The sequence below is a fragment of the Pleurodeles waltl genome, chromosome 3_1 (assembly GCF_031143425.1).
Source record: "Pleurodeles waltl isolate 20211129_DDA chromosome 3_1, aPleWal1.hap1.20221129, whole genome shotgun sequence".
Classification (NCBI taxonomy): Eukaryota; Metazoa; Chordata; class Amphibia; order Caudata; family Salamandridae; genus Pleurodeles; species Pleurodeles waltl.
In genome coordinates this window covers 1,464,906,067-1,464,930,592 of record NC_090440.1, presented here as the reverse complement: position 1 = coordinate 1,464,930,592, position 24,526 = coordinate 1,464,906,067, and the positions used below count along the sequence as shown (strand labels likewise).

At 45.2% G+C, this 24,526-nt stretch overlaps 1 protein-coding gene across 2 annotated transcripts in view; it reads left to right on the top strand.

Moving 5' to 3' along the window:
* ZRANB3 (zinc finger RANBP2-type containing 3) overlaps nt 1-24,526 on the top strand; it is a 744,981-nt gene that overhangs the window by 142,787 nt on the left and 577,668 nt on the right. Inside the window, exon 3 of one of the 2 annotated variants that reach the window (XM_069225059.1) lies at nt 7,601-7,777. The exons of the other annotated variant lie outside the window; for it this stretch is intronic. Coding sequence (XP_069081160.1) covers nt 7,608-7,777 — 170 coding nt within the window. The 5' untranslated portion in view covers nt 7,601-7,607. The remainder of the gene's footprint in view (nt 1-7,600; nt 7,778-24,526) is intronic. 2 annotated transcript variants of the gene reach the window in all.

Genomic DNA, 24,526 nt, shown 5'->3' with positions numbered 1-24,526 from the left:
TAACCCCAGTCCTCAGATTCCCCTCTTAAATACCTTAAACAAGCTGGAAAGTAGAATTCTAGAAACTCTCCCTCCCATATTGTGAGTTGTTGTTCAAACGCTGGTTGAACCATCCGTGTTTAAAGTGCACGTTGGAGATTTGGCCGCATCCCAAGGTGTGCTCCCAAGACCGAGCTGTTCCCTACTGTACCATAAACATTCTTCTGGTACATACTTATCTTACCCCACTCCTCCATGTAATGTCCCTGCCCTGGGTGAGGAAGAGCATGAAGAGTGAAAACATGAGCGAAAAACATGTTGCATAAGTTGTGTGCGGAAAAATACCTGCACCACCAATGTGACGGTGTTTGAAGCTACGTTAAGCACAACATGGAGTCAGTGGTCAAGATGGAGCAGTAGTTAAATACAGATATCATCACACTCATAAATTGGAAAATATCTTAAACTAAATCTAGCAATTGACATGTTTTTATATTGAAATAGGAATGTTAACAATTTTGTTTACTCCAGTATTGGAACTTTCATAGATTCACATGCTTGAATCATTCCCCGTCGTCGAGATGGGAGCCCCAGGTATAAATTACACAAGTAGTGTTAAAATATATTAACAAAAAGGCCCTAGGCCTCTTCACTTTAACAGTCTATCAGAGTCATTTTAGGAAAAAGGACCAAACTTGAGTATCCACCAATCGGGCAACCCCACCCTCCAGAATCCTCCTGAGAGAAGCTCAAGCACCTCAGATTTTCCAAGCACAAGTGCGTTAAAAGAGGAAGAAAGAGAAAAGGGAAAAAAAAGAAGGTGAAATTGAGCCTCTCCGCGGAGGTGGGTGGGTCGCATGTTAATCTATGAAAGATTCCAATACTGGAGAACTACAATTACAAGTAAGTAACTTATTTTCTTACTCCAGTATTGTAACTTTCATAGATTGACATGCTTGAATCAGAGTAGAGAGCAGTACTTATGCACATTGTACCATTGTAACCATATATGATACAAAACACACGCATATATAAAACACAAGTATATACATCCATATAAATCTATATATTTATATACCTATATATCAAGGAATACTTCAAAGAACATATGGTATGTGAATGAATACTATCATTAATTATGTCCACTTTTCTCTATGTTACACTGTTCTCTTTATTTTCGTAACATTCTTTTTTTTTTTTCAAATCATAACTCTGTAACCGAACATAAGGGACATAAACAATGTGCATAACTATTCTAGGATGGAGGGATGGAAACAGAGATGGTTCACCTTCACCTGAAGAGATTCCTGAGAACTGCTTGACCCACTGCCTACTCTCCCTGAGACAGAGATTCCAAGCAGTAGAGCTTTGTGAACGTATGACAGCTCTTCCATGTTGCTGCCCTACAAATGTCTTGTAGGGAAACTCCTGCGAACAGCGCTGCTGACGAAGAGACTGCCCTCGTAGAATGAGCATGTACAGATGAGTGCAGAGGTTTACCCGCTGCTTGATGGCAGAAATGAATGGCTGAGGCGATCCAGCTGGATATACTCTGCTTGGAGAGTGGTTGGCATTTTCTAGGTGCACTGTATGCTACAAATAGCTGATTAGAGCGTCAAAAAGATTTAGTTCTGTCCAAGTAGAATTGAACACATCTCTTAACGTCTAAGGAGTGTAATGCTCTCTCCGCCGGAGTAGAAGGATGAGGGAAAAAAGGATTTGAAGTCTAAAGGCTCATTTATGTGGAAGTCTGAAGGGACCTTCGGGGTGAAATGCGGATTAGTACGCAGCAGCAGTCTGTCTCATTTAAAGTGTAAGAACGGCTCTTGAATAGAGAGGGCCTGCACTTCGCTGACACGTCTGGCTGATGTGAGAGCCACCAATAAAAGCAACCTTCCACGAAAGGAATTTGAGAGAGGCACGATGAATTGGCTCAAACGGATGCTTCATCAGCTGTGCTAAGACAATATTTAAGTTCCACGAAGGAGGTGGTGGTCTGAATGGAGGGAAAACCCTGAAAAGTCCTTTCCAAAACCTCTTGATCAGACGAGAGGAATAGAGCGAGGGTGAAGCATCCGAACAGCTGTATGCTGCTATTGCCACTAGATGTACTTTAATGGATGAATGTGCCAGGCCTGCTTGCGCTAACTGCAATAAGTACGGCAATATTTGCTCTGGTGATGAAGATAGTGGGTCAACCTGCCGCTGATGACACCAGACACAAAATCGTTTCCATTTGCAAGAATAAGCCTTATTAGTGCTATCCGCTCTAGCTTTGGACAAGATATCCCTACACTCCTGTGGAATATTCAGATGTGCGAACTCCCTGTGCCCAGGAGCCATGCTGACAAACGCATCGTCTGCGGATCTGGGTGCCATACTTGCCCTTTGCTCAATGTTAACAATTGTGGAAACGTTTTCATCGGAATGTGAGGCATGATTGACAGAAGAAGAAGTTCCGCAAACCAGTGTTGGTGCGGCCAGTACGGAGCTATTAATATCAGAGTGCACGGCTCTGCCTTCATCTTTGTGAGGACTCTTGGGATCAATGGAATTGGAGGAAAGACATAAGCAAAGATGTCTGACCAGACTATCGAAAACACATTCCCGCAAGATCCCTTTTGGTGATGCCAACTTGCGAAGTACTGGCATTTGGCATTGTCTTTGTTGGCAAACAGGTCTATTGTTGGTGTTCCCCACTGGGAAAAGATGTAGTCCACTATTGACTGGTCCAGCTCCCACTCGTGGCAGCTCGATCTTTGTCTGCTGAGCGCATCCGCTGTCTTGTTTTCTATTCCCGGCAAATGCACAGCTGAGAGTGTGATGCCTCCGATGTCGTCTGGTGGGGACTCCACCTTTGATTGAGAAGAAGGAGGAGCAGGGATGATGTATTCATCCCGCTTGGAATGAGTGTCCAGGAGCTCCCCTTCTTCGTGATCCCCTTCTGACATGTCCGTATCCTGAGGCAGCGTCATATCCGGAGTAGCCACGTTCGTGAGAGGTAAAGAAGCTGGTCTCTGACGTGGAATGGTAACCCCAGAGACGAGCGATGGAGGAGGTTGCTCCCCTTGAGGAGGAAAACGCCTGCTGTAATCAGTTAACATTGCTCTGAGGTCAGATAATAAGGAGGATGGAATATATGCCCCCTGTTGGTATTGTTGTTCTTCTCCATAAAATTGAGGGTCACAGGATTCATCATACTCATCCTCTTCTTGGTACTTTACGTTCAACTGGGATGGACTATGGGCTGCTCCGAATGGCCCCTCCTCATCTGGGTCTTCATCTGCCTCTAACAGGTGTACTGGAATAAGGTGTACTAGGTGAGGTATGTTTTGGAGTCCGTTTTTCCTGAGTTTTGTGATGTTCTTCTCTCGTCGACGGCGCATACATGGACTTCGTCGTCAGCGGTGTCGTAGACGCTGAACGCATGGAGATCTTGATGGAAGACAGCCTCACCGACGAGTCTACCGTCGACGAGGTTGTTGACGATGGTAGAGCTGATACCGTCATAAGCAATGTCGACGATGCAGTTCTCGTCGATGGTGGGGTACTCGTCGTTGGAGCTGTCGTCAACGGTGGAAAAGTAGTAGTAGTCGTCGGAAAAACACTCCCCAATGGTCTTGTTGACGATGAATCTGTCGTCGACTGTGCTTTTTTTGCAGAAGCAGAGGATGGTTTCTTGAAAGGCACAGATGGAGGGACTGAGGAGGATTTTTTATGCCTCTCTGAATTGCTAGCATGACCTCTCTCCCCTTTGCTGGAAGATTTCTGAGGTGAAGAAGATGGGCTGCGGCCATTGTAAGACCCTGAAGCAGTCTTTTTGTGGGCTTTCCTTGAGTGTTGGGAGGGAGATCTTGTGTCTGATCTCGCCCTCTTTGATGTCTTTTTAGATGTTGAAGAGTCATCACTCTCAGAGTCAGAAACTGGATTTTCCCTGTATTTTAGTTTCTGCAGAGTCTTAGAGGAAAAGGTACGACAAACCTTACAGTCCTTGGCTGAATGGTCTGGATAGAGGCAGTGTAAGCAATCCTGGTGAGGGTCTTCAGAATGAAGTCTTTTCTTGCCACAAGTTTTGAAGTTCCTGAAAAGACCCTTCTTCTCCTTATTACCACAAAGGGGTGGGGGACCCTTAGAGCTCAGCTGGATCTTCTGTGCAGGGCACAAGGCAGCAGGGTGCAGAGCGAATATGTGAGCCAGGAGCTGTGCGCAAAGATACCCTTTGGAAGCAGGAGGAAGGTCGCTTTGAGGTTCGCTTATTGGTCAGCAGGGGCACTCTGGTGGGAGGTCGTGGTGTTTTCTAAAGTCCCTCAACTGGGGCTTCCTCCTGGTCCTTTTACCGTCCAGAGTGAACTGTCCCTCTTGGTGTCCGATGTGAAGTGAACACTACTCAGGACAATGGTACGGTTCGGGCGCTGGAGGGCGCAGTGGCACCAAACTTGGCACACTTGCAGGGTTTGTCCTCGAAGTCCATCGGGTGGAGTTTGGTCTGGCTGCAGGTTCCGGTTCGGCGGTCAGCAGCTGGTCAGTGAAGTGGACCTCACTGGCTTGTTGGTTCCTTGTGGTTGTTGAGTGATGCCTTCACTTTGGAGGGAGGTCTTTGGTGATTTTTGAAGCATCAAGGTCCTCTGGTGGTTTGTCGAGTCTGTCCAGTGTCCAAGCAACCCCTCAGCAGCGATTGACGAGTCCTGGGTGCAGCAGGCAGGGTTTGGCACCTTTTCTTGTGTCTCAGGTCTTCAGTTCTCTACCCTTGGGTCTTCTTTTGTCCTTTGGATCTGATTTCTTATTCTAGGGATGCCCACTAAATACTGTATTTAGTGGGTGTTTTAGGGGGTACCTTGTTGTGACCAGTGGGTCATCTGCCTTAGGGTTCGCTACACACACTATGTGACCACTTCCTGTGGGCAGAGTTCACTTCCCTTCACCCGATTGGCTATTTTCCTTCCGTGCAAGATGGAGGAAAATAAAATGGAGGGTTCACCTTGCATGCAACACTTTAGGGATGGTTCAAGCAGGGGCTGATCTCTCCTGCTGTCCTTGGAGTGTTTTTCCGCCATTGCTCCTGCCAAAAGTGGGAATTTCCAACAGAGGAGGCCATCTGCTGCTAGCAGCAGGCTTGGGGCTGAGTTTCAAGGGCAGTAAGCCCTTTGAAGCTCTTAGGCAGGGCTGTGCACATTCCTGGGGGAGGTGGGGTAGCACCTCTGCCCAGGAAGGGCTTTGTTCTCTGGCCCCAGAGTTCATTGGCTCTCTCCCTAGGTGTCTACAGTCCTGTCTGGTGGTGGCAGGCTTGTTGGGACTGGCTAGCAATCATGCCAAGGTAGTTAGCCTCTAAAGTGGCATTAGATTTGACTAGGGTATTAAGTTGGGTTTAATGCCATGATTAATTTGGTACCTCGAAGGACTCATTTTAGTAGTCCCATTCTTAAGTTAGTTGGACTGAGAGATCAGCCAGAAAGTCTGGTTATCCAATGGGGATACTTACTTTTCCACAGCAAAAATGACAATTTGGATTTTTTATTGTTAGGACATATTAAAAGGATATGTCCGACTAAACAATACACAAGTTATTGCCTTAGGACTCTCTAGTCCTTCCTTATGGGAGACATTATTTAGTTAATGGGAGTGGGGGCTTTACCACTGGTTTAAATGGCAGGGTCAAACTAAAAGTTTTAAAACTGCTCTTCCTGGCAGCGGTGGCAGGCTGGGGGGCAATTTTATTCTTTGTCACACACAGAGTAGCACAATCAGTGCTGCACCTCTGGGTGGACACGCCAACTTACATGCCCTGGATACCCTTAGGTACAGTATAGTAGAGATGTATTAGTAAGTCAACTTAGGAAATTCATCATACACTTTGTAATGAGTCAGAACAATGGCACTGTGGTCTGGATAGCAGGCCTCTGTGTGCTGTCAGATTAGAAAAACCAGAAACATTAGTCCAAAGGTTTGGGGGTGAGCACGCAAAAAGAAGCATTTCCTTACAAAGCTTTATTGTTAAAATTATGAAATGCTTCTGATTTTCTACTATATACCAAGAAACTTTCTATGAAAAGTAACATTATTGCACTATTGAAGAGTTTATTAAGTAATGTATTGTTCTGTTATGAAACAAAAGTGTAAAATGTGTCTTTATATGAGATTTGCATTGATCTGGGAAACGAGTGCCTTTATCTTAGAAAGTGGAACAATACAGTAAAACAGAATGCTTTGTGAGTGCTTTGAGCCTGAAAAATATTTAAAATTATGAAATGGAACAGTAACTAACAGTGCACATATATGATAGTGAAAGTATAAATATTGCACCAGCTCCAGGATGCGATTTAATTCTATAGAGTAAGCTGTCACCGTGGATATATAGTAGAATTTTTAAGGTAACTAAAAAAAAGTAATTGTTTCTTGAATGATCTCCGATGAATACTGGTAGCTTTTAACACACTTAAAGTTTGATTTATAATTTAGAATGTTTGTTATGTGTGTGTATATAAAACGCCATGCGTAAAGTATCAAGATTGTGCTGATGCATGCCAACTTTCGGGACATGATTATTTTCTACTCTTGGGCGCTTTTTTCTGATACTTTGCATCTGAAATAGTGAATGTGCTGCAGCAGTGCCTCTAAATCTCCGCTCTAGTACAGTCTGAATAGTAAAACCGTGTTTAAAATCTATTATATATAGAGGAAACACGATAGGTACTTCTCAGCATCTTATGTGTAAACCTGGTTAAGGACATTGAATTTTTATGAAACAAGATTTGTTGAAATGGTGTTACTGCAACTATTAATTGATTGAGCCTGAATCAGTAAATCACAATAGTAAGGGGACATTTAAAAGCTGGCAGATTTTTTATTGTATACCTAAAGAAGCCGCCCTAGGTAAACGCCAATGCCTAGAAAATACTGGCCATCTCTGGGGAAAGGCTCCACTTAGGGATAGAGGTACGGCACCTTGTATATCGTTGAGGCACCCTTAAACTGAATGTTGGTTTTAAATGATGGTTCAGCCCTTATATACAAAAAAATGGACTCTTGAGGAAGATAAGGGATTCTCGTAACCCCATTCGTTTGTTGCGGCCAAATAATGGTAAGGGCCTAACGTTTGGAAATACAAATCTGTTCAGATAGATCTGTTTCCAGTTGGCAAGCCAATGAAAGGTACTAAGGATGTGCCTGCTGAAGTGGAGATCCAATTATCAACTTTTGGCATTATGTACAAGGTGGGGATTGTGGTAGCTCTTGTGGCCAGTCATTTTCTCCGGATTTATGTGGCCATTATCATACAAACCTTCTAAAATTGTATACTGGGTCTGCAGAATAATGGAAGGATCTCAACTAAACATCCAGCAACATTTAACATCTAGCCACTGTCTTTCAACTTCCCTCGTGTAATTTTGTTACTGAGAATAAAAGTATTATTACCGTTTTGGGAAGGTTTGACGTAAATTACCTTATTGTATTAACCCTTCAACAAGCTATTTCGAATGGAGATGTTATTCCGTGTATGTTTCAAAGGCTTGCACATTTTAAGTGAACCTTAAACCAGCGACACAAATGTGATTAGGGAAAAGTGCCTGGCATTGTTTTTTCTTAATGTTTGTACTGAAATTAATCCACTCGTGCCACTTAGGTTTAACATGGGAAAACCACAGATAATTAAAGATTGTGAATCTCCTGCACTGGAACCATTGTCTGACTCTGAAAATGAAGCTGATGAAGACCTATCATATCTGCCTGAGAAAATTAGACAGCGGTTGCTTCCTTTCCAAGAAGAAGGGATTAAATTTGCTTTGAAGAGAAATGGCAGGTAAAGTGCGAGTCATTCTCTATTGGTGCACTGCAAATTACACTGTACAAAACATAGCTTGGATAGACAAACATTCGAGTATTTCTTCCTGTAAATAATTGATTTTCGGCAATGTCTTTGCTAAATCCTCCTTACATCTAAAAAGAACCATTTAAAATGGGCTGTTATTAAATGTATTTTGCATATTTTCATATCTCTACAATATATTAAATTGAGCTATTAAACTGGTATCCTAATAACCTGTGTATGTTTTGGGAGGCAGACTTTTTTCATGATTTTTATTTAACATATTTTCCAATTTTAGTTGTAACTATGTCGTCATTTTGATGTAAGCAGTACCTCTAAACTATATACTATGTTGCACTCAGATGTTTTATTGATTTTGCTGCCATGAAACTCCTTATATATTTGTAAAGATTGTTAAAGATAATCAGCATATTTGCTATGAAACTAAAACACATTTTCATAACTAAAGGCAATAACCTATTTTTTAGCTGGGGGAAATCCTCCGAACCCCGCCCCCCATTTAAAAAAACAATATATGATAGAAATACGTATTTTATTTTTGGAGGGAAACCCCCAAACACCTCTTTTTTGTAACCATAACATCATATTTCTTTACCCACTCCTTAACAATAAAAACATCCTTACCATCTTACCCCATAACCAAAAAAAACAAACCTTTGCCACCCTAAACCCACCCATAAACCTTAAAATACTATTACCAACCTATTCTCTTACCACCCCAAACCCATAAAACACCCTTACCACCCAATTCCCTTACCCATCCCTAAACTCTAAAAGCACCCCTTATCACCCTATACCATAACCACCCATCCCTAAACCGTAAAAACAGCATTAACACCCTATTTCCTTGCCCACTCATAACCCGCAAAATCACCCTTACCGTATCACTCTCACAAACCACAAACGTCTTCCAACTCCGATCTGGTCCCAGAGCACCCAAACATTTGTGGGGCACCGTTGACACCTACTTCCTTTAAGGAAGGCATGCTACAGTTCTTTCATTTGCTTCTGGCGCTCTTTGTCCCTGCGGTGGGCCATCCCTTAGCACCAGTTAACGCTGTATAATGCAATCCGAGGCCCACTTCGAGCTGACTTTGACTTGCTCCAAGCCTATATTGCCCTGTGAGGTCACAAAGATTTAGCCAGTACTTTTGCCAGACTCTAATCCTCGACTTATACCTTGACACCAGTACTACTAGAAGCTGGAGGCCTTTTAGTATCTGACTCTGAATCGGTTGGGGTATGCAGAATGTTCCACATTACCTCGATGATGACGAGGAGGGGGACAGCCTACTATCTTCCTTACTATACTGATAATGAGCTATACCTGAATTTACACATGCCAGTGGGCTAGATACATCTCCAGTGACTGAGCTAGACTTTCAACTTGGGTCGCCAACGGAAGTAAGTGCCTCTTTTACAGTAGTTTTGCTAAGCAGAAGTGCTTGATTTATAGATGAATACTGTTGAAACCAAGGTAAACTTGTTAGCTGAGATCTGTCAACCAGGTTCGACTTCTTCCGAGCAACTGTTGTCGTTAATTCCTGCTTTCACAAACACCCTTATGTCCACTTGGTCCAAACTGTGATCGAGCCCTCCAGTCAGTCTGTTTGTTGGGCCTGGTCCTTTCTACAGGATCATCACCAAACGTTTTGCCTTCCTCCTCCCATTTATGCTGAGTTTGTTTTTGTTGGCCTTAGGACTCTGTGCAATTTACCATTGCTAACCAGTGCTAAAGTGTGTGTGTTTTTTCTCTAAAATATGGTAAGGATGGTTTATACCCAGTTGTCATATTTAATTTAATTATAGGTCGCTAGTAAAGTGCACCACATGTGCCCAGGGCATGTAAATTAAATGCTGTTAGTATGCCTGCAGCACTGATTGTGCCACCCACTTGAGTAGCCATTTAAACATGTTTCAGAGCTCCCATTGTAGTCTATGTATATGGTTTTAAAGTGACATGTCGACCTGTCAAAATAAATATTTTGCAAGGCTCAAATATTCCTTTTTAACACATATGTGAGCTGCACTGGACAGCCTGTCCGTGACACCTGGCCTCCTTCTTGTGCCATGCTTATCTCTGCCCGCAACGATCTCCTTGCTCCTTGTGACCCCCCTCCAATGCGAACAGGACTCTTGGCTCAAAACTTGAGAAGTTAACTATTAAACAGGACTAATCTGGGACTGAATCTGATTCGCAAGCAATCACCTTTGGCTCGAACCTTTGATTTTGATCCAGTCCAGTGCAAGCAGATAGCTGCTGTTGGCATTTTATGCTTTTAGGAGCTATATTGCAATTTATTCTTTAAACAGTCATAGCTATGGTTCTACTGATTGGAGTTTTGTAATTTTGGTCTTGTTTCAGTTATTACATTTTGCTCAGTTTTTTTCTAATCTCTAACCTGGCGTGGGATCCTTTTTGTGTTGTGTTTTCACTGTTTTACTGTTTTAAGAGTTGCACAGGTACATTACACATTGCCTCTAAGTTAAGCCTGACTGCTCTGGGCAAAGCTACCAGGAGGTTGAGCACATGTTAATTTGGGGTTTGCTTCTGCTTTAGGAAAGGACCCTGACTAGGATTGTAGTTGCTCTTTGATCAAGGCTTACAACCCAGTCAACTAGTAACCCAATTCCCAACACTGTTGGTAGGTGACATAGGCCAGAACTCAGGGATCCCAATGTTTTGGACAAAGCACTGTAAGTATAAAAACCTGGTAGTACTGGTGTCAATGAGTAAAGTTACTTCTAATGCCTTTCGGACCAGTTGCCCCGGACTATTCTCTTTAGCTTGTTTAGCATCAAGATATGAGAATGCAATGTGCTTTTTGGACAGGCCTACCCATGCTTTATGGGACATGGTCAGGGCGATCTTTCAGGCCATCCTTCAAACCTCAGGGACTCACAGGCTGAAATGATACATGATGGCTAGGAAGCTGCAAAGTATGTCTTGTGTGCCAATGTATTGCCTAGAAGGCATTACTAAATGTTATCAACCAGGTTTCCCGGTTGTGTCCAGGCATGCCTTTTTATGCCTTTTTATGGCTGTAGATTGCTTTGGGCGAAGGCTGATTTTGTGCCTGAGCAGTTTAAGGATAGTCGAGCTGCAGCGTCATCCTTGGGACTCTTGTCTCCCACCACGCTGTTCCACCCACAGTACAAGAAGTGTGGGGGTTGTTTCCGGAGGCTATCCTATAGACAGCACCAGCCCTACCAATCTGCATCTGCAGCAAGTTGAGACTTTTCAGGATAGACATTTTGGAGGTAGCTGAGGCTGTTCGCAACAGCAGGGACAGTTCTTCTTAACAGCTTCCTCTGCTGCTGCAGTGCCTGCCAAGATACTTTACCTTGCTCTCACAGACTCATAATCAGCTAGTAGGAGACACCATGTCATACAAATGGGTCTTGCAAATTATTCAAAGGGGATATACCTTGACTTTAATTTCCTCCATCCCGTCCCTCCTCTCCACATCAGAACAACTGCCAACAGACCATTCCGCAAACGTGCTGCAATAAGACGACCTGCTGCTGTCTAAGAGTGCCTTTGAGCAGGGGCTGGCTTTGGAGAGAAGAGTACGGTATTATTCACGTTTTTCTCTTACTGAAAAAGGACAAAGCCATCAAATAAATATTCAACCTTCTCCCACTAAATGCCTTTCTGTAGAAAACAAATTCTGGATGCTTACCATGTCACAGATTTGATCCACTTTGACCCACAAATCTGGATGATGTTCCTGAACTTGCAGTATGCCAGTTTTCATATACCCAGTCCAACACACGATATGTGTGATTCAAAGTGGGGGTTGTACCACTTAAAATTTGCATTAGCTTCCGTTTGGCCTACTTTGTCCCCTCGAGTGTTAATGAAAATTATGGTGGTGGTTGTAGCCCGCCTTCGTAGATAGATGATTGCTGTGATCCTGCACCTCGACAAGTGGTTCTTCAAAGCCATCTCACTGCAATCAGTCGATGACCAACTCCAGATGATGGTTTAACTCCTGTCACCTTTAGGTTTCCAGCAACGATTACCACCTGTGCCCTAAACAGAGGATTCCCGTCACTGGGGCTGTCCTACACACAATGGTGTTCAAAGCCTTACCATATTTGCAGAAAGACATTAAGTATTTCATCCCATTGTTTCAGAGCAAGTCTTGGGTCTCTGTGAGGACGGTTCTAAGGCTTCTTGGAATCATATTCTCATTCATTCTCAAACACCAGATGACATATCCAGGGGAAGATCAGGTTTCAGGGAGCCTCTCCAAATCCACCTGTGTATCACAAGAGATGTCTCTGAATTTTCTGAGTTGGCAGAGAAATGCAAGCCTGACATGTGGCAGGCTACTCTTTGTCCCCCTAGCCGTCCATCCAGACTTCACTGTTGTGAAAGCTTCAACACTACTGGAGTGGGAGGGTCACCTGTGAGAAGAAGAGATTAGAAGCCTACGGTTCCCAGCAGACAGCTAGCTCTTCATCAGCCTTTTGTAACTTCAGGCCATCTGTATGAACCTGAAAGCCTTCTTGCCATCCATCAAGGGGATCTTGGTGCACGTTCTCACAGTCGTACTACAACATTAAGGGAGGAGTTGGACCTGAATCCTGTGCCCAGAGGTCCTACATCTATAGAAGTAGCTTGACCAGCAGAAAATCCTCCCAGCATCTTATCATCTAGCAGGATCCCTGAAGGCCAGAGCAGACGAGTTGAGTAGGCTTTGACACACTGAACACGAGTAGCGTCTTCACCCTGAAGTGGGAAAGGGTGTCTTTGATCAGTGGGATTATGCCTTGGTTAGATCTATTCACCACTTGCGAGAAAGCAAGTGTGACAACTCTACTGCACACTAGAATTTGCTACAGGAAAGTTACAGGGAGACTCATTCTGATTTTGATGGGAGGCAGGGCTCCTGCATGCTTTCCTACCACTGCCTCAACTTCTGATGAAAGTCAGAACGGGCTGAAGTAATATTAACCTCACACTGGGACAGGAGAATGTTACTGTTAGAAATGAGGTCTCTGGATGGCAGTGAGTTTGCACTCTGTCCAAGCAGGGACCCTCACTCTAGTAAGGGTAAGGGAGATGCACACCTAGAACAACCCCTGCTCACCCTCTTGGTAGCTTGGCACAAGAAGTCAGGCTTATCTCAGAGGCAATGTGTAAAGTATTTGTACCAACACACTGTAATAGAGTGAAAACACTACAAAAGGGACACAACACCAGCTTAGACAAATAGCCAATATTTCTCCAAATCAAGACTAAAACAACAAAACTCCAACATACATAAGAAAAGTTATGCCTTATTTTAATTAGAAAGAGTCTTAATCAATAGACAACAATGGATGCATTGTTTTTACACAAAGTACCTGGTTTGCTTAAAAAATAAACCCGCATGGGCGAGCGATGTGTTGATTCCTTACTCGCACAGGGCAACCTTGGGTCTGGGCAGGTTTACTGTGGTTTTGACACCCAGAAACGATGCGTGCCAAATTCCGGCACATGGTGGAAAAGGGCCGTGCTGAGTGGGCGATACGTTGATTTTAGAAGCCTCACATGGGGGTTGCGTTGATTCCCCAGCCGTGATGCAGGTAGTTTGTGATGTTGATTTTTCTTCTGCTCGGCTCCTGTGTGTGGATTTCAGTCTTGGTTCCACCAGCTTCTCCTTTCCCAGGGACTGGATTAGGCACCACTTGGCAGGGTAGGAGTCTCAGCAAGAGCAGATGAAACCTTTGATAGACCTGAGACTTCAGGACATTAGGCAAGCTCGAGCCAAACCCTTGAAGACACTTCAAAAGCAGGAATACACAGCTAAGTCCGGCCTTTGTCCTCTCAAAGTCAGAAGCAGCAACTGCAGGCCAACCCATCAAAGCACAATCACAGGCAAAAGGACAGTACTCCTCCTCCAGCTCTTCAGCTATTCTCCTTGGCAGACTTTCCTCTTGATCCAGAAGTATTTAAAAATCTGGGGTTTTGGGTCCACTACTTATACTCCTTTTCTGTCTTTTAAGTAGGCAACTTCAAAGGAAAGTCTGTTGGTCACACAATCCTGCCTTGCCCAGGCCTGGCCCCAGATACATACCAGGAGGTTGGAGACTGCATTTTGTGAGGACAGGCACAGCCCGCTCAGGTGTAAGTGTCCGCTCCTCCCTCCCCACTCTTGCCCAGGAGACTCATCAGAATATGCAGCTTCACCCCAGCTCCCTGTGTGTCACTGTCTAAAGGGAATTCATAAAAGCCCAACTGTCAGTCTGAGCTAGACGTGGAATACACAAGCACTGCAGAGGCACAGAATAGTTAAGCAAGACAATACCCACTTTCTAAAAGTGGCATTTTCAAACTGAGAATCTAAAAACCAACTTTACCAAAAGATTAGTTCAGAGACTCCAGAATCCATATCTCTATCTGCTTCCAATAGGAAACTGCACTTAAAAGATATTTAAAGGCAGCCCCCATGCTAACCAATCGGAGAGGTAGGCCTTGCAACAGTGAAAACCGAATTTGTCAGTATTTCACTGTTAGGACATGTAAAACACATCAGGACATGTCCTACCTCTAACAAACACTACATTCTGGCCCTGCGGCTACCTATGGCCTACCTTAGGGGTGCCTAACATTTACAAAAAGGGAAGGTTTGGGCCTGGCAAGTGGATACACTTGTCAGGTCGAATTGGCAGTTTAAAACTGCACACACAGAGACTGCAGTGGCAGGTCTGAGCCATGTTTACAGGGCTACTCGTGTGGGTGGCACAATCAGTGCTGCAAGCTCAAAAGTAGCACTTGATTTACAGGCCTCTGCATCTGTAGTGCACTTTACTAGGGGCTTACTAGTAAATCAGATATGCCAATCATGGAAAAGCCAATCAACATACAGTTTACACAGAGAGCATTTGCACGTTAGCACTGGTCAGCAGTGGTAAAGTGCCCAGAGACCCAAAACCAGCAAAAACAAAGTCCAGCACACAGTCAAAAATACAGGAAGCAGAAGCAAAAAGACAGGGCAGACCACATCAAGGATGCTCGGTCTAAGTTATTCATATAAAAGAAAACAGAGGCACCAGAAATAACGCATAGGAGCCTAAAAATGCAAAAATAGACAACCATTAAAAAATAATAAACAGACCAGAGCTGCTCTTCTAATCATTTAGAGCATATAATGCTAAAATATGTAAATTTTAATGCTACATTTATATATGTCTTCTCAATGCAAGTGAAAGGAAGCATTAACTCATGATAAAACAGAATCCTACCGATAGGCATTAATGAGCAGGTACTACGCTAGTCTCCTGGGAAAAATGTGAACGGGCTTTGGGAAGGAGATCTATGTATCACCAGCAAGAATGGAGTACTACTTGCTAAAATACTCGCTTCGGTGTGCCCACTTCAGAACAAGGCTACGGTAACTAGAACAGTTTGACTAAAATATGCTTCATACAGCATAGGATAACAAAATGGTAACATTTAATCTACGTAAGGGTGCAATAATACTGAGGCTCTAGTGGTCTTCAAGCAGTTAGAGGTCAATTTGCATCTAATTAATAAAATATAGCAACACAATAAGATCCATATGTAGATTTGTGCTTTCTTAATGTCTATACTATCTCTAACGCAGATATGTAAGAATTCGTTATTTTTCACCAATAAGTGAACCCCCTACAACAAATCAATAATCTACAGTTGAGTAATTTCAGTTTTACATTTTTCATAGTCTCACCCCTTATCATTCTCAAATGTATTAAGTAAGTAAGCTGGGGGATGTAGATACAGGTGAATGAACATGACTCCTAACTCAAAATGCCAGCAGTGTGAACAAAAAATCAATGTCCAGCCAAATACTTGCTTTTATTATAAGAAAAATGTGTATTTTATTTCTAAGCATACATGCAAAGAGATGTGACATTCAAATGCAACAACACATTCCCCCTCGAGGTCAGGGCTCTAGAAGTTGGAAGGTGAATACTTGTCCCACCCTCCTTCACGTAACAGATTCAGGAATATTCCTCATTCACTGACAGCCACATCAGGGAATGCAAGCTATGAGGCCGTACTCAAGAGTTCTCCCATTTAGGAATCTAATAAAAAATGTCTATAGTGCATCAGCACCATTAACTGTGAGTTCCCCCATGGCCCAGTTCACATCTTATCCGCTTGTGCAGCACAGGAGAATTCAACAATGGAGCACTTACCTTCAAACATGCACCTGCGAGTCGTGCTTAGTTCGAAGGGGTCGGGCTGCTTGCAGCCACGTGGCAGCACTTGACAGCAAAGGCTATCTCTCCTGAGTGGTGCTGTTAAAGGTCTCCCAGGTGTCAGAGCAGCTTTTTGCTCGCAAAGACATGGTAAGTTGACTTTGTCCAATGGGGATTGGGGGGAGAAATCTTTTCTTCAGCCAGTTAGGGTGCAACACTGTCTATAGCATCTCCAGCAGCCCTCAATGCTGAGTCCGGGGCAGTTCCCTCGAAGTGAGGGTCAAACCCTCAGATCGCAACCTCAGCCTGTCCTTCAGGTGGTGGGCCGAATTCTTTCGCAACATTGGTACTAGCAGCCTGTGCAGGCCTACAGGGTTGCAGTGGTACGTGGTGGTATGGGCGCAGGTTCTTCCAGCTTGAGCGCCTGGCCAAGACAGTCACAAGTCCTTCTCTTAAATGGTACTTTAATGGTGGCCTACTCTGGCATGTGGGTGTTTACCCCTTGGCGGCGCTATGGGCAAAGCAAGACCCGCATGGCATTCAACACACGACTCAACAACAGTTGCCTTCTCCTGGCATACAGGAGTTGCCAAAAACACTCTTAAATACTAGCAATGGCCCAATTGGTGCTCAGGCAAAAGTTCCCACCTCACACAGGGAGCTTTCACGTTAGAGCTCCCCACTGGATGTTGCTCCCTCAAGTGCTCTTCTCTTCCTCATAGGGCACTTTGGTCTTTGGCCAGCAGGCAGGCGCTGGTGCTCCAGGCTCTTGGGCAGGTGGTCTTGCCTTCCCTGGGTAATGTCCCATCACCCAGAAGAGAGACTAGCAGGCCTTTCCCCCGAATCCTGGTCACAGGTAGAAGTCTTGCAGAGCTTCCCATTCTCACACAGCCCATCTGGCTGCTTGGCAGAAAACACATTTTGGGGGACTCAACCTCCCCTGCTCATAGTCCATTTCCAGACACCAAATGTGATTTAGGGACTTGATCTTTGAGGTTTTATGTTGGGGTTCTGCTTCTTTTGAAATGGGCACTTCTCCTTTTCATCTTCCTTCATGAAAGATGTCTGCCACAGCGGGCATGACTCTAAAGCTGATTGTCCACCGAATCAAAAAGCAGTGTTTTGAAATGTAAAGGGAGTTTCTTTCCTTTCTCTTCACTGTGTCCCTATTCAACTTACAAGAATGCAGAAATACACAATCTGTTAGGGGATGCCTATCTTCCTCATGTCTTTACCAGGCAGTCCTGGGCTTCTCAAAATGGATCCCAGGGTGCACTGTACAGTGTGCCATTGAAGGCACATTCACTGAGTGTACATTCATAGCACACTTTATGTTCAGCACTAATACCTCCATGCCTTGTACCCTCACATGTACACATGCTTTCAGCACACTTACTCAGTCAACGCACACTGTTCAGCACTGGAGCTTTTCCATGTTTAACCAGGGTGTGCTCTTTACAAACACACACAATACAAGTGCGCACACTCATTATGCATGCTACATCACACTTCGCCCTTTATGTATTTCACCTCATGCAGGCACACATACACCTAGCACATGCTGAGACTCCGCATGTACTGCACAGCACTAAATCTGTCAAGTAATGTATTCCCCTCAGGGATATTTACACCCAGCACATGTACTAACCACACATGCTCTTCACAATACTGCTTCATCCTTGTATTATACCCTTCCCAGGCACACAAACAACCAATGCAGTCTTTACTCGGTGCAGTACTTCACATTAACCTGATGTAGGCCAGGGGTGAGTTAAGCAGACAGCAGCAATGGGCCTCTCTCCAGTGACACAGGGTAAAAAGGTCCTGTTTACCACCACTGATCACTACACGGTATGCTGCCACCACCGTGCTCATGCTGCCTATCTCCTGATGGAGGCTGTAGTCTTCTTCCACTATGAGGGTAGCACTTTGGGGTGCACCTGCGGCCCAACGAGACCGTACTCCATGAGACAGGCCTATGTCATGGCGCACACTCATGATCCGTGTTTGCGGATGACAAAAAAATCAGCATTAGGGATCCAGATAGAAGTACAGTTGGTCACTTGGGACAGGTGTGCACGTCTTTACCATGCAGTGGACTTTTTCTGTCCCTGTAGTATCTAACTGATGTGTTAGCAATCCTAAGGAAATGGCATGGTGTTGGCTACTTCTTCCATTATCTAAGCACCGGGTGTTCTCTTGGGTGGCCTGTCCTGTGATATGTTTTTGACTAGAATAAAAAATAACCTTGTCATTTTGTACTGCTACCACTGCTTTCGAAGATGATGAAAAGCAGAGTGTCTGACGATGTAGCCAGGTTAACATTCCCCAGCCCTTTCTTGAGGCAGACATGGATAGACTTTTTTTGCCACGGATGAAATGTGCATAATTCTTGTGACATTGACGCATGTGAAACACCATACCAATGAGAAGACTGTTTGTAGGGTGTTACTTCATGGTGTATTGTCTCTACAGCAGTCACATTTACTCGGGTCCCCTAAGACATTGGCGGGCAAGTACATGCAGATCCAGCAGGAGAAAAGGTAATATGCCTTTAATAGAAGAGATAAAGGCAAAGGCAAGTTTTCAGCCCTCTGATAAAAGGCATACCCCTCAAGACATTGGCAGGTAAGTACATGCAAACCCAGCAGGAGAAATATCGATATTTCTCAAGCAACAATATCTAGAAGTTATTTTCATACACAGCAGCGGCTATGCTCAAGAACAAGAGCAGTACAGTTAGGCTTCTAGATAACTCACCATTCCTCAGTAAAGGGCTGGGGGTCTGCCCAGAAGCATCCGCTGGTGGACAGGCATTTTGGGGAGGTGCAGCATGCTTTCAATGGGAAGAATGGATCCACATCACCAGATCACAACACTTTATAGCTATGTTGGTGATAAAAGTACTTGCTAGGGGCAGCACTAGTGGGGGTGCACAACGTTTTTCCTCTGAACCCAAGTGTAGATCCAGTCTTCAGGCTGGAGATAATGGCAGACTTCAGTCAGTCAATCAGCTTGATCCTGAGAACACAAACTGTAAAAACAGGTTATGTGTTTTTTGCAATATTGGAGCACAGCATCATCATTTAGTTGTACGTAACCCACTCAGAAAACCTGCAAACAATTAACCAGCATATAACAATACAAAGCACACCAAGGCATTTTGATAAATTCCATTTGGATTTGGACGAATGTGCCCCGATGGAAGGGTGAGCATCAGAATGGTCTTAATTCCTTTCCCATCATTACGGGCTGACAAGTGACACAGGAATGGCAATGATTTGGGCCTTAGAAGAAAAGAAGGGTACATACCAATAGGATGAAGTGGTACGAATCACCCAGTCCTTAACAATTTGGGTATAATTTTGGGATGCTGAAATGTCTGTGTAACCACATGCCCCAGGTTGCCTCTCATCACTCCCTTGATGTCCCTTATGCAAGCTTGCTTAATTCAATATAGTTTCTTAGTCAGAGGCGTGTGCTATCAATATTGACAAATCTTTTGGGGATGGTATGTGAAAGGAATGAGTTTGTGCACATACATAGTATCAGTGAATTTTGACAAGGACGCTTTACTGGTGGCTAAATCAGAGAGGGCACTCCCTAGGGTTGCTTCATTTTGTGGGTATTCGTGGGCATCAGTCTTTGCTATCGCCTTCCTTAGAGGTCACATTAAAGCGCTTAAGTTCTGTATAGACAAACCATTCCATTCTTAATAGGTAGACCAGCGGATGTAAAAAATGGCCTTTGCATCCATAGGAGCTCAAAGTCATGTGTCACTCCGAATGCATATTTGATTGTGTGAACATGGTTATAATAGAATACAGGCTTGAGTGAGTGTAACGTGTTCAACAACATGAGCAGAATTAACATTGGGCAGATGGTGGCATTCAACAATTTGAGATACAGTGCATACAGCATAACCTGCAACCAGGACACCTTTGTCATTTCAGAGACATGAGCCATTTACAGAGTACATTAATTCACAGATTGGTATGGGATTGCCAAGTAAATCAATATGGAGGTTTGTGGGGGCGTGGCCTGACTGACCATGGTGTAGGGCGAGGCTCGCTGAACTCCTGAGCCCAACGTTGGCCCAGGGCGATTTATCTTGCATGTTGGCATGCTCTGTACATCGGATGGAGAAGGACTGATCCCCACAGCGGTGAAGGAGCTGCTTGTGTGGCCGGGGGTAGCCGACAGTTTGGAAAACGATGAAACCTGCTTGAGCCACATGGAGGAGCTGGGCAGACAAGATGGTGACTGCCAGCTTGCACCGAGTGGCTGTAGTGAAGGAGACAAGAGGTGGCAGACCGGGAATGAACAGAGCCGCCTGGGCATTAGCTAGCCGGACTTGGAGAAGACTGAATGTGGCCCTGTGGGTGGTGGGGGGAGACAAATCTAAACACAATTGCTGGAGGCCATGGGCGGTTAGGATGGTGGCCACCCGGCACTGACTGATTCAAGTTCCCTGAGCGGACACGCTGAAGTGGAGCAACCTGCCCGCAGAGTGAGGCCCTTGGCTTATCCCATGCATCGAAGGCCCTGGGGCAGCGGCAGACCAAGGTGAGATGGGGAGTGTCAGGAGAAACAAAGAAGCCAGTGGTGCAGCAGGAAGGGGCTGGTGGCAGGGACCAGGTGTTATTCCTAGCTGCAGGGGTGACTGCTGGCACTGGAGGAGGCTGATCGAGCACTGGCGTTCTGGAGGTTGCGGTGTAGCTTGCCAGTGGCGAGCCTGCGGGAGAAAGCAAACTGGCTATCCGGGCCCAAAGGGTGCCTAAAGGAGACTGCGTCTCAAGAGCCACAGGTGCAATTGAGGAGTGGCTTGGGACTGATGAGAATATGGCTGTCCATTGAACCCCTTTGACTCCTGCACCTGGGAGTGCTTTTTGTAACTGAACAGTTCATACAGAGACTGTGAGCAATTCGGACCCCTGGAGAGACGCTGGGGCCCTGGTGCAGGGACCCTGGGCAGGCTACCACTGCTGCCAACACCCCCTCCATACACCCCAAAGTGCGGGGACACCACCTTGAGCTTGGACCTTGGGCTTACATATTTCACAGCTGCTGAGGCCCACTGTGGAATCAGAGATATAGATGGGGAAATCCCGTGCTTTAAAGGTGGGAGTGGCTAACACATAGACCCTCAATAGGGGGCAGATCACACAGCCCCGGAAGGAGAAGGTGCCCCCACCCCCCTCCTGGATGTGCACACTGCAATCGTCTTATAAACCATAAGGGAGGCAAAGGTGTTATTGGAAAGCCAGTTGCTGCTGTGGTGACCGAAGTGGTACTTCTGCGTGAGGATCATAAAAAACTGGTGGACTGCCGAATGTGAAAGAGCTCACATTCAAATACTCAGCAAAGGAGGTAAAGGCGTTGATGAACTGGCTAGAACATGCAGGAGGCAGATTTTGCCATCACAGTGTTAGATTGGTTGGGGTCCCGGAGAAAGCGGAAGGGCCAAACGTGGAACTTCTTGCGAAAAGTGGCTGGAGAAGACCATCCTTCACAGTTCTACTCAGTGGAACGGGCACACAGAATTCCTGCACATCCTCCGCCGCCTGGGGCGCCACTGTGCCAGATAACAGCCAACCTGTTAAACCTCAGAAATTGGGACGCTATCCTCCAGGTTGCGAGGAAGCATGGACCCTGGCTGATAGGACAAGAAGTGAACATGTATACGGACTATGCAAACCTGGTCCAAAAGCAGAGGGGTGCGTATCTGCTGGTCAAAAGAGTACTACGTCAGCTGTATGTCAAATATACACTACTAATCCTAGCTAAATTGCGAACAGTCCATGGAGATAAGACACACTTTGTGACATTGGCACAGGAGGCTTTGGCCTGGCTGGAACATTAGCGTTTGTGGTCAGACTCCACAACCTGGGAACAGAAAGACACTGGTTGGCAGCCAGCTCCCATAGGGCGACGGACCAACAAACGCATTACAGCTTCACCTACAAAGGAAGAAATGAATGAGGCACAAGCAAAAACAGTGATAGAAATCAAACACTAGTGACATTTTCAGTAATAACATGTGGAGTGCGCTGGTCTCAGAGGAAAAGGGAAGTGGCTACTGAAAACCGAGCACAAGCCTCTGTCAGTAATCACTCCCTTGACAACTGAACATTTGGGATAGGGGTTTGGTCAGCTCCGAATCCCTCCGGCTTGCTGAGTCGACTGACTACAGGATGCGTTAGGAGAACACTATGCTCCGGGGCCCCGCTCATCGCAGGGGGCAACTGAGATAAATCCGATTGTTGAGACTGAGAGGAAAGAGACAGTACCTATGGTGCGTTGAGTATGCGAGGCCTCAGTTTGCCTCACAGTGCCAAGAGGAAGGAATGTTGGTTTAGTGTTACTGTTTGGGGATCAGATGTCCCGTGGATTGGGAGGTGGTTAGTTCTAGGACCACATCACGGTAAGGTAAAGTGGGTGGTAGTTTTAGGGGGAGTTGTAAGCACACTTAGGCACCAAGGTACAGAGGTAATCACTGGTTGCACATACTTATAGACATAGGTATGGAAAGGCAGAAAAAGACGCAGCCACCATGACGCAAACCCAGAGGTTGTTGTTTCCCTTGAATGTCAGTGGGTTAGAAAACAAATCAAAGGGGCGCCTGGTCTGTAAGGCCCTTGGAAGACACAGGACGGATGTAGTGTTCCTGCAGAAAAAACACACCTAATTGGCGTTCAACACTGCTGCATCGGGAAGGGTAAATATAAAGTGGTTTGCTATGGACAATACACATGGGATTGGGGGAATTGGTGATCCTTCTCAAGAAGGCCTTGCCATTTCATGTGACCCGCATATAGATAGACTAGTGGGTGCTATGCGGCTTTATTGGGGGAACATGAAGGTGAGAGTACACTGATGATCAACATATACTCTCCGCCAGGCCTCCAGTCTGACATAATTCACAGGGTTGGGAAAGTTCTAATGGAAGCCCATTGTCGCGATTTAAACCTTGCACTAGATACACTATTGGATAGAATGAGCACTAGGACGGAGGGGGAAGTGACCTGAGGCAAACTAGAGGGATTTACAAAGACAGTGGGAGTATGTTATGTATGGAAAGTACTTCACAGATGTGAGAGAGGTTACTCCTTCTACTCGAAAGCACTCCAGACGTGATTACTTCTTTACCCCACGTTGCTCCATAGATAGGTTCACAGAGGCAGCATACTTGGCCAGGGGAATCAGTGATCATTTGTCTTTACATGTGCTTATGACCATGGGCAAAAGCAGGGAAAGGGGCACATGGAAGTTGGAGATTTGACGTCTCTCAAATGAGCAGGAGGTTAAGAGACCAGACAAGGCAACTGAACTCTATTTCAAAGAAAACAATAGAACAGTACAAAGCCCAATCACGTTGTGGGAAGCATATAAGGCTATGACCTGGGGAGAAATTATTACAGGGGAGAGGTAGGGGATAGGAGGGAACGACTCAGTTGGATGACTACCTTGGAAGGTGAACTGACACAGTTAGAGAGGGACTATGCAATTTCCCCCATGCCCCATTTGAAATCAGACATGGACTTGAAGAGAGCGGAGTATCTGACCGTTGCTCGTGATGATGTTAAAACAACATACCTGATGAAACTGAAACGAGTATACAAAGCCGGCAATAGAGGCAGGAAATTACTGGCATGGATAGGGAGCAAGAAATCTGAGGGAATGTATGTACGGGAACTCCTAGCGGAGACAGATGAAAAGGTGAGAGATAGCAAACACATAGCAAAGGTCTTGGAATCATTCTATAGCATCCAACTGCAGGTTAGTGAAGAGGAAGTGGCAGCCTTTGTCGCGGACTGTAAAGAGAGGCTTCTTGGCCCACAACAAGTAAAAGACCTGGAGGCAGATGTTTCCATGGAGGAGGTGTCACTGACTATGGTGCAGGTGTAGTCAAGAAAGGCCCCGGACCCGAACAGCTTACAGGTTCAGCTATTTCACAAGTTGTCTAAGGTAACATCAGATCCTTTACACGCTTCCTACATGGGGAAATAGCTAGGTGATATGAGAACGGCAATAGTAGTTTTTAATCCAAAGGCAGGGAAGCCCTGTGATTGGTGCTCGTCATATCAGCCAATTTCTTTGCTCATTGCCGATACTAAAATCCTGGCGAAGGTTCTGGCAACCTGGCTCCAGGTAGTAACTGATTTAGTACACCTAGATCAAGCTGGGTTTGTGCCGGAGCTTTCGACCAGACTGAACCTGAGGAGACTGCAAAACAACGTGGTCACGGTTGGGACACTTAGGCGGGGATCAATTTGTCTGGCTAGAGGCTAACAAGGCTTTTGACTCTGTGTAATGGCCTTACCTCTTCAGGCCCTGGCCAAATCAGGCTTTGGCCCAAAATATATTAAGTGGTTAAGCTGATTTACGGCAAACCGAGGGCTAGGGTGAAGGTAAAGGACCATGCATTCCGGGAATTTCTAGTACAGATAGGCACAAGACAGGGATGTCCGCTTTTGCCAATGCTATTTGCGCTGGTGATAGAGACATTGGCAGCATGGTTGTGGATAGATGCATAGCTACGGGGGT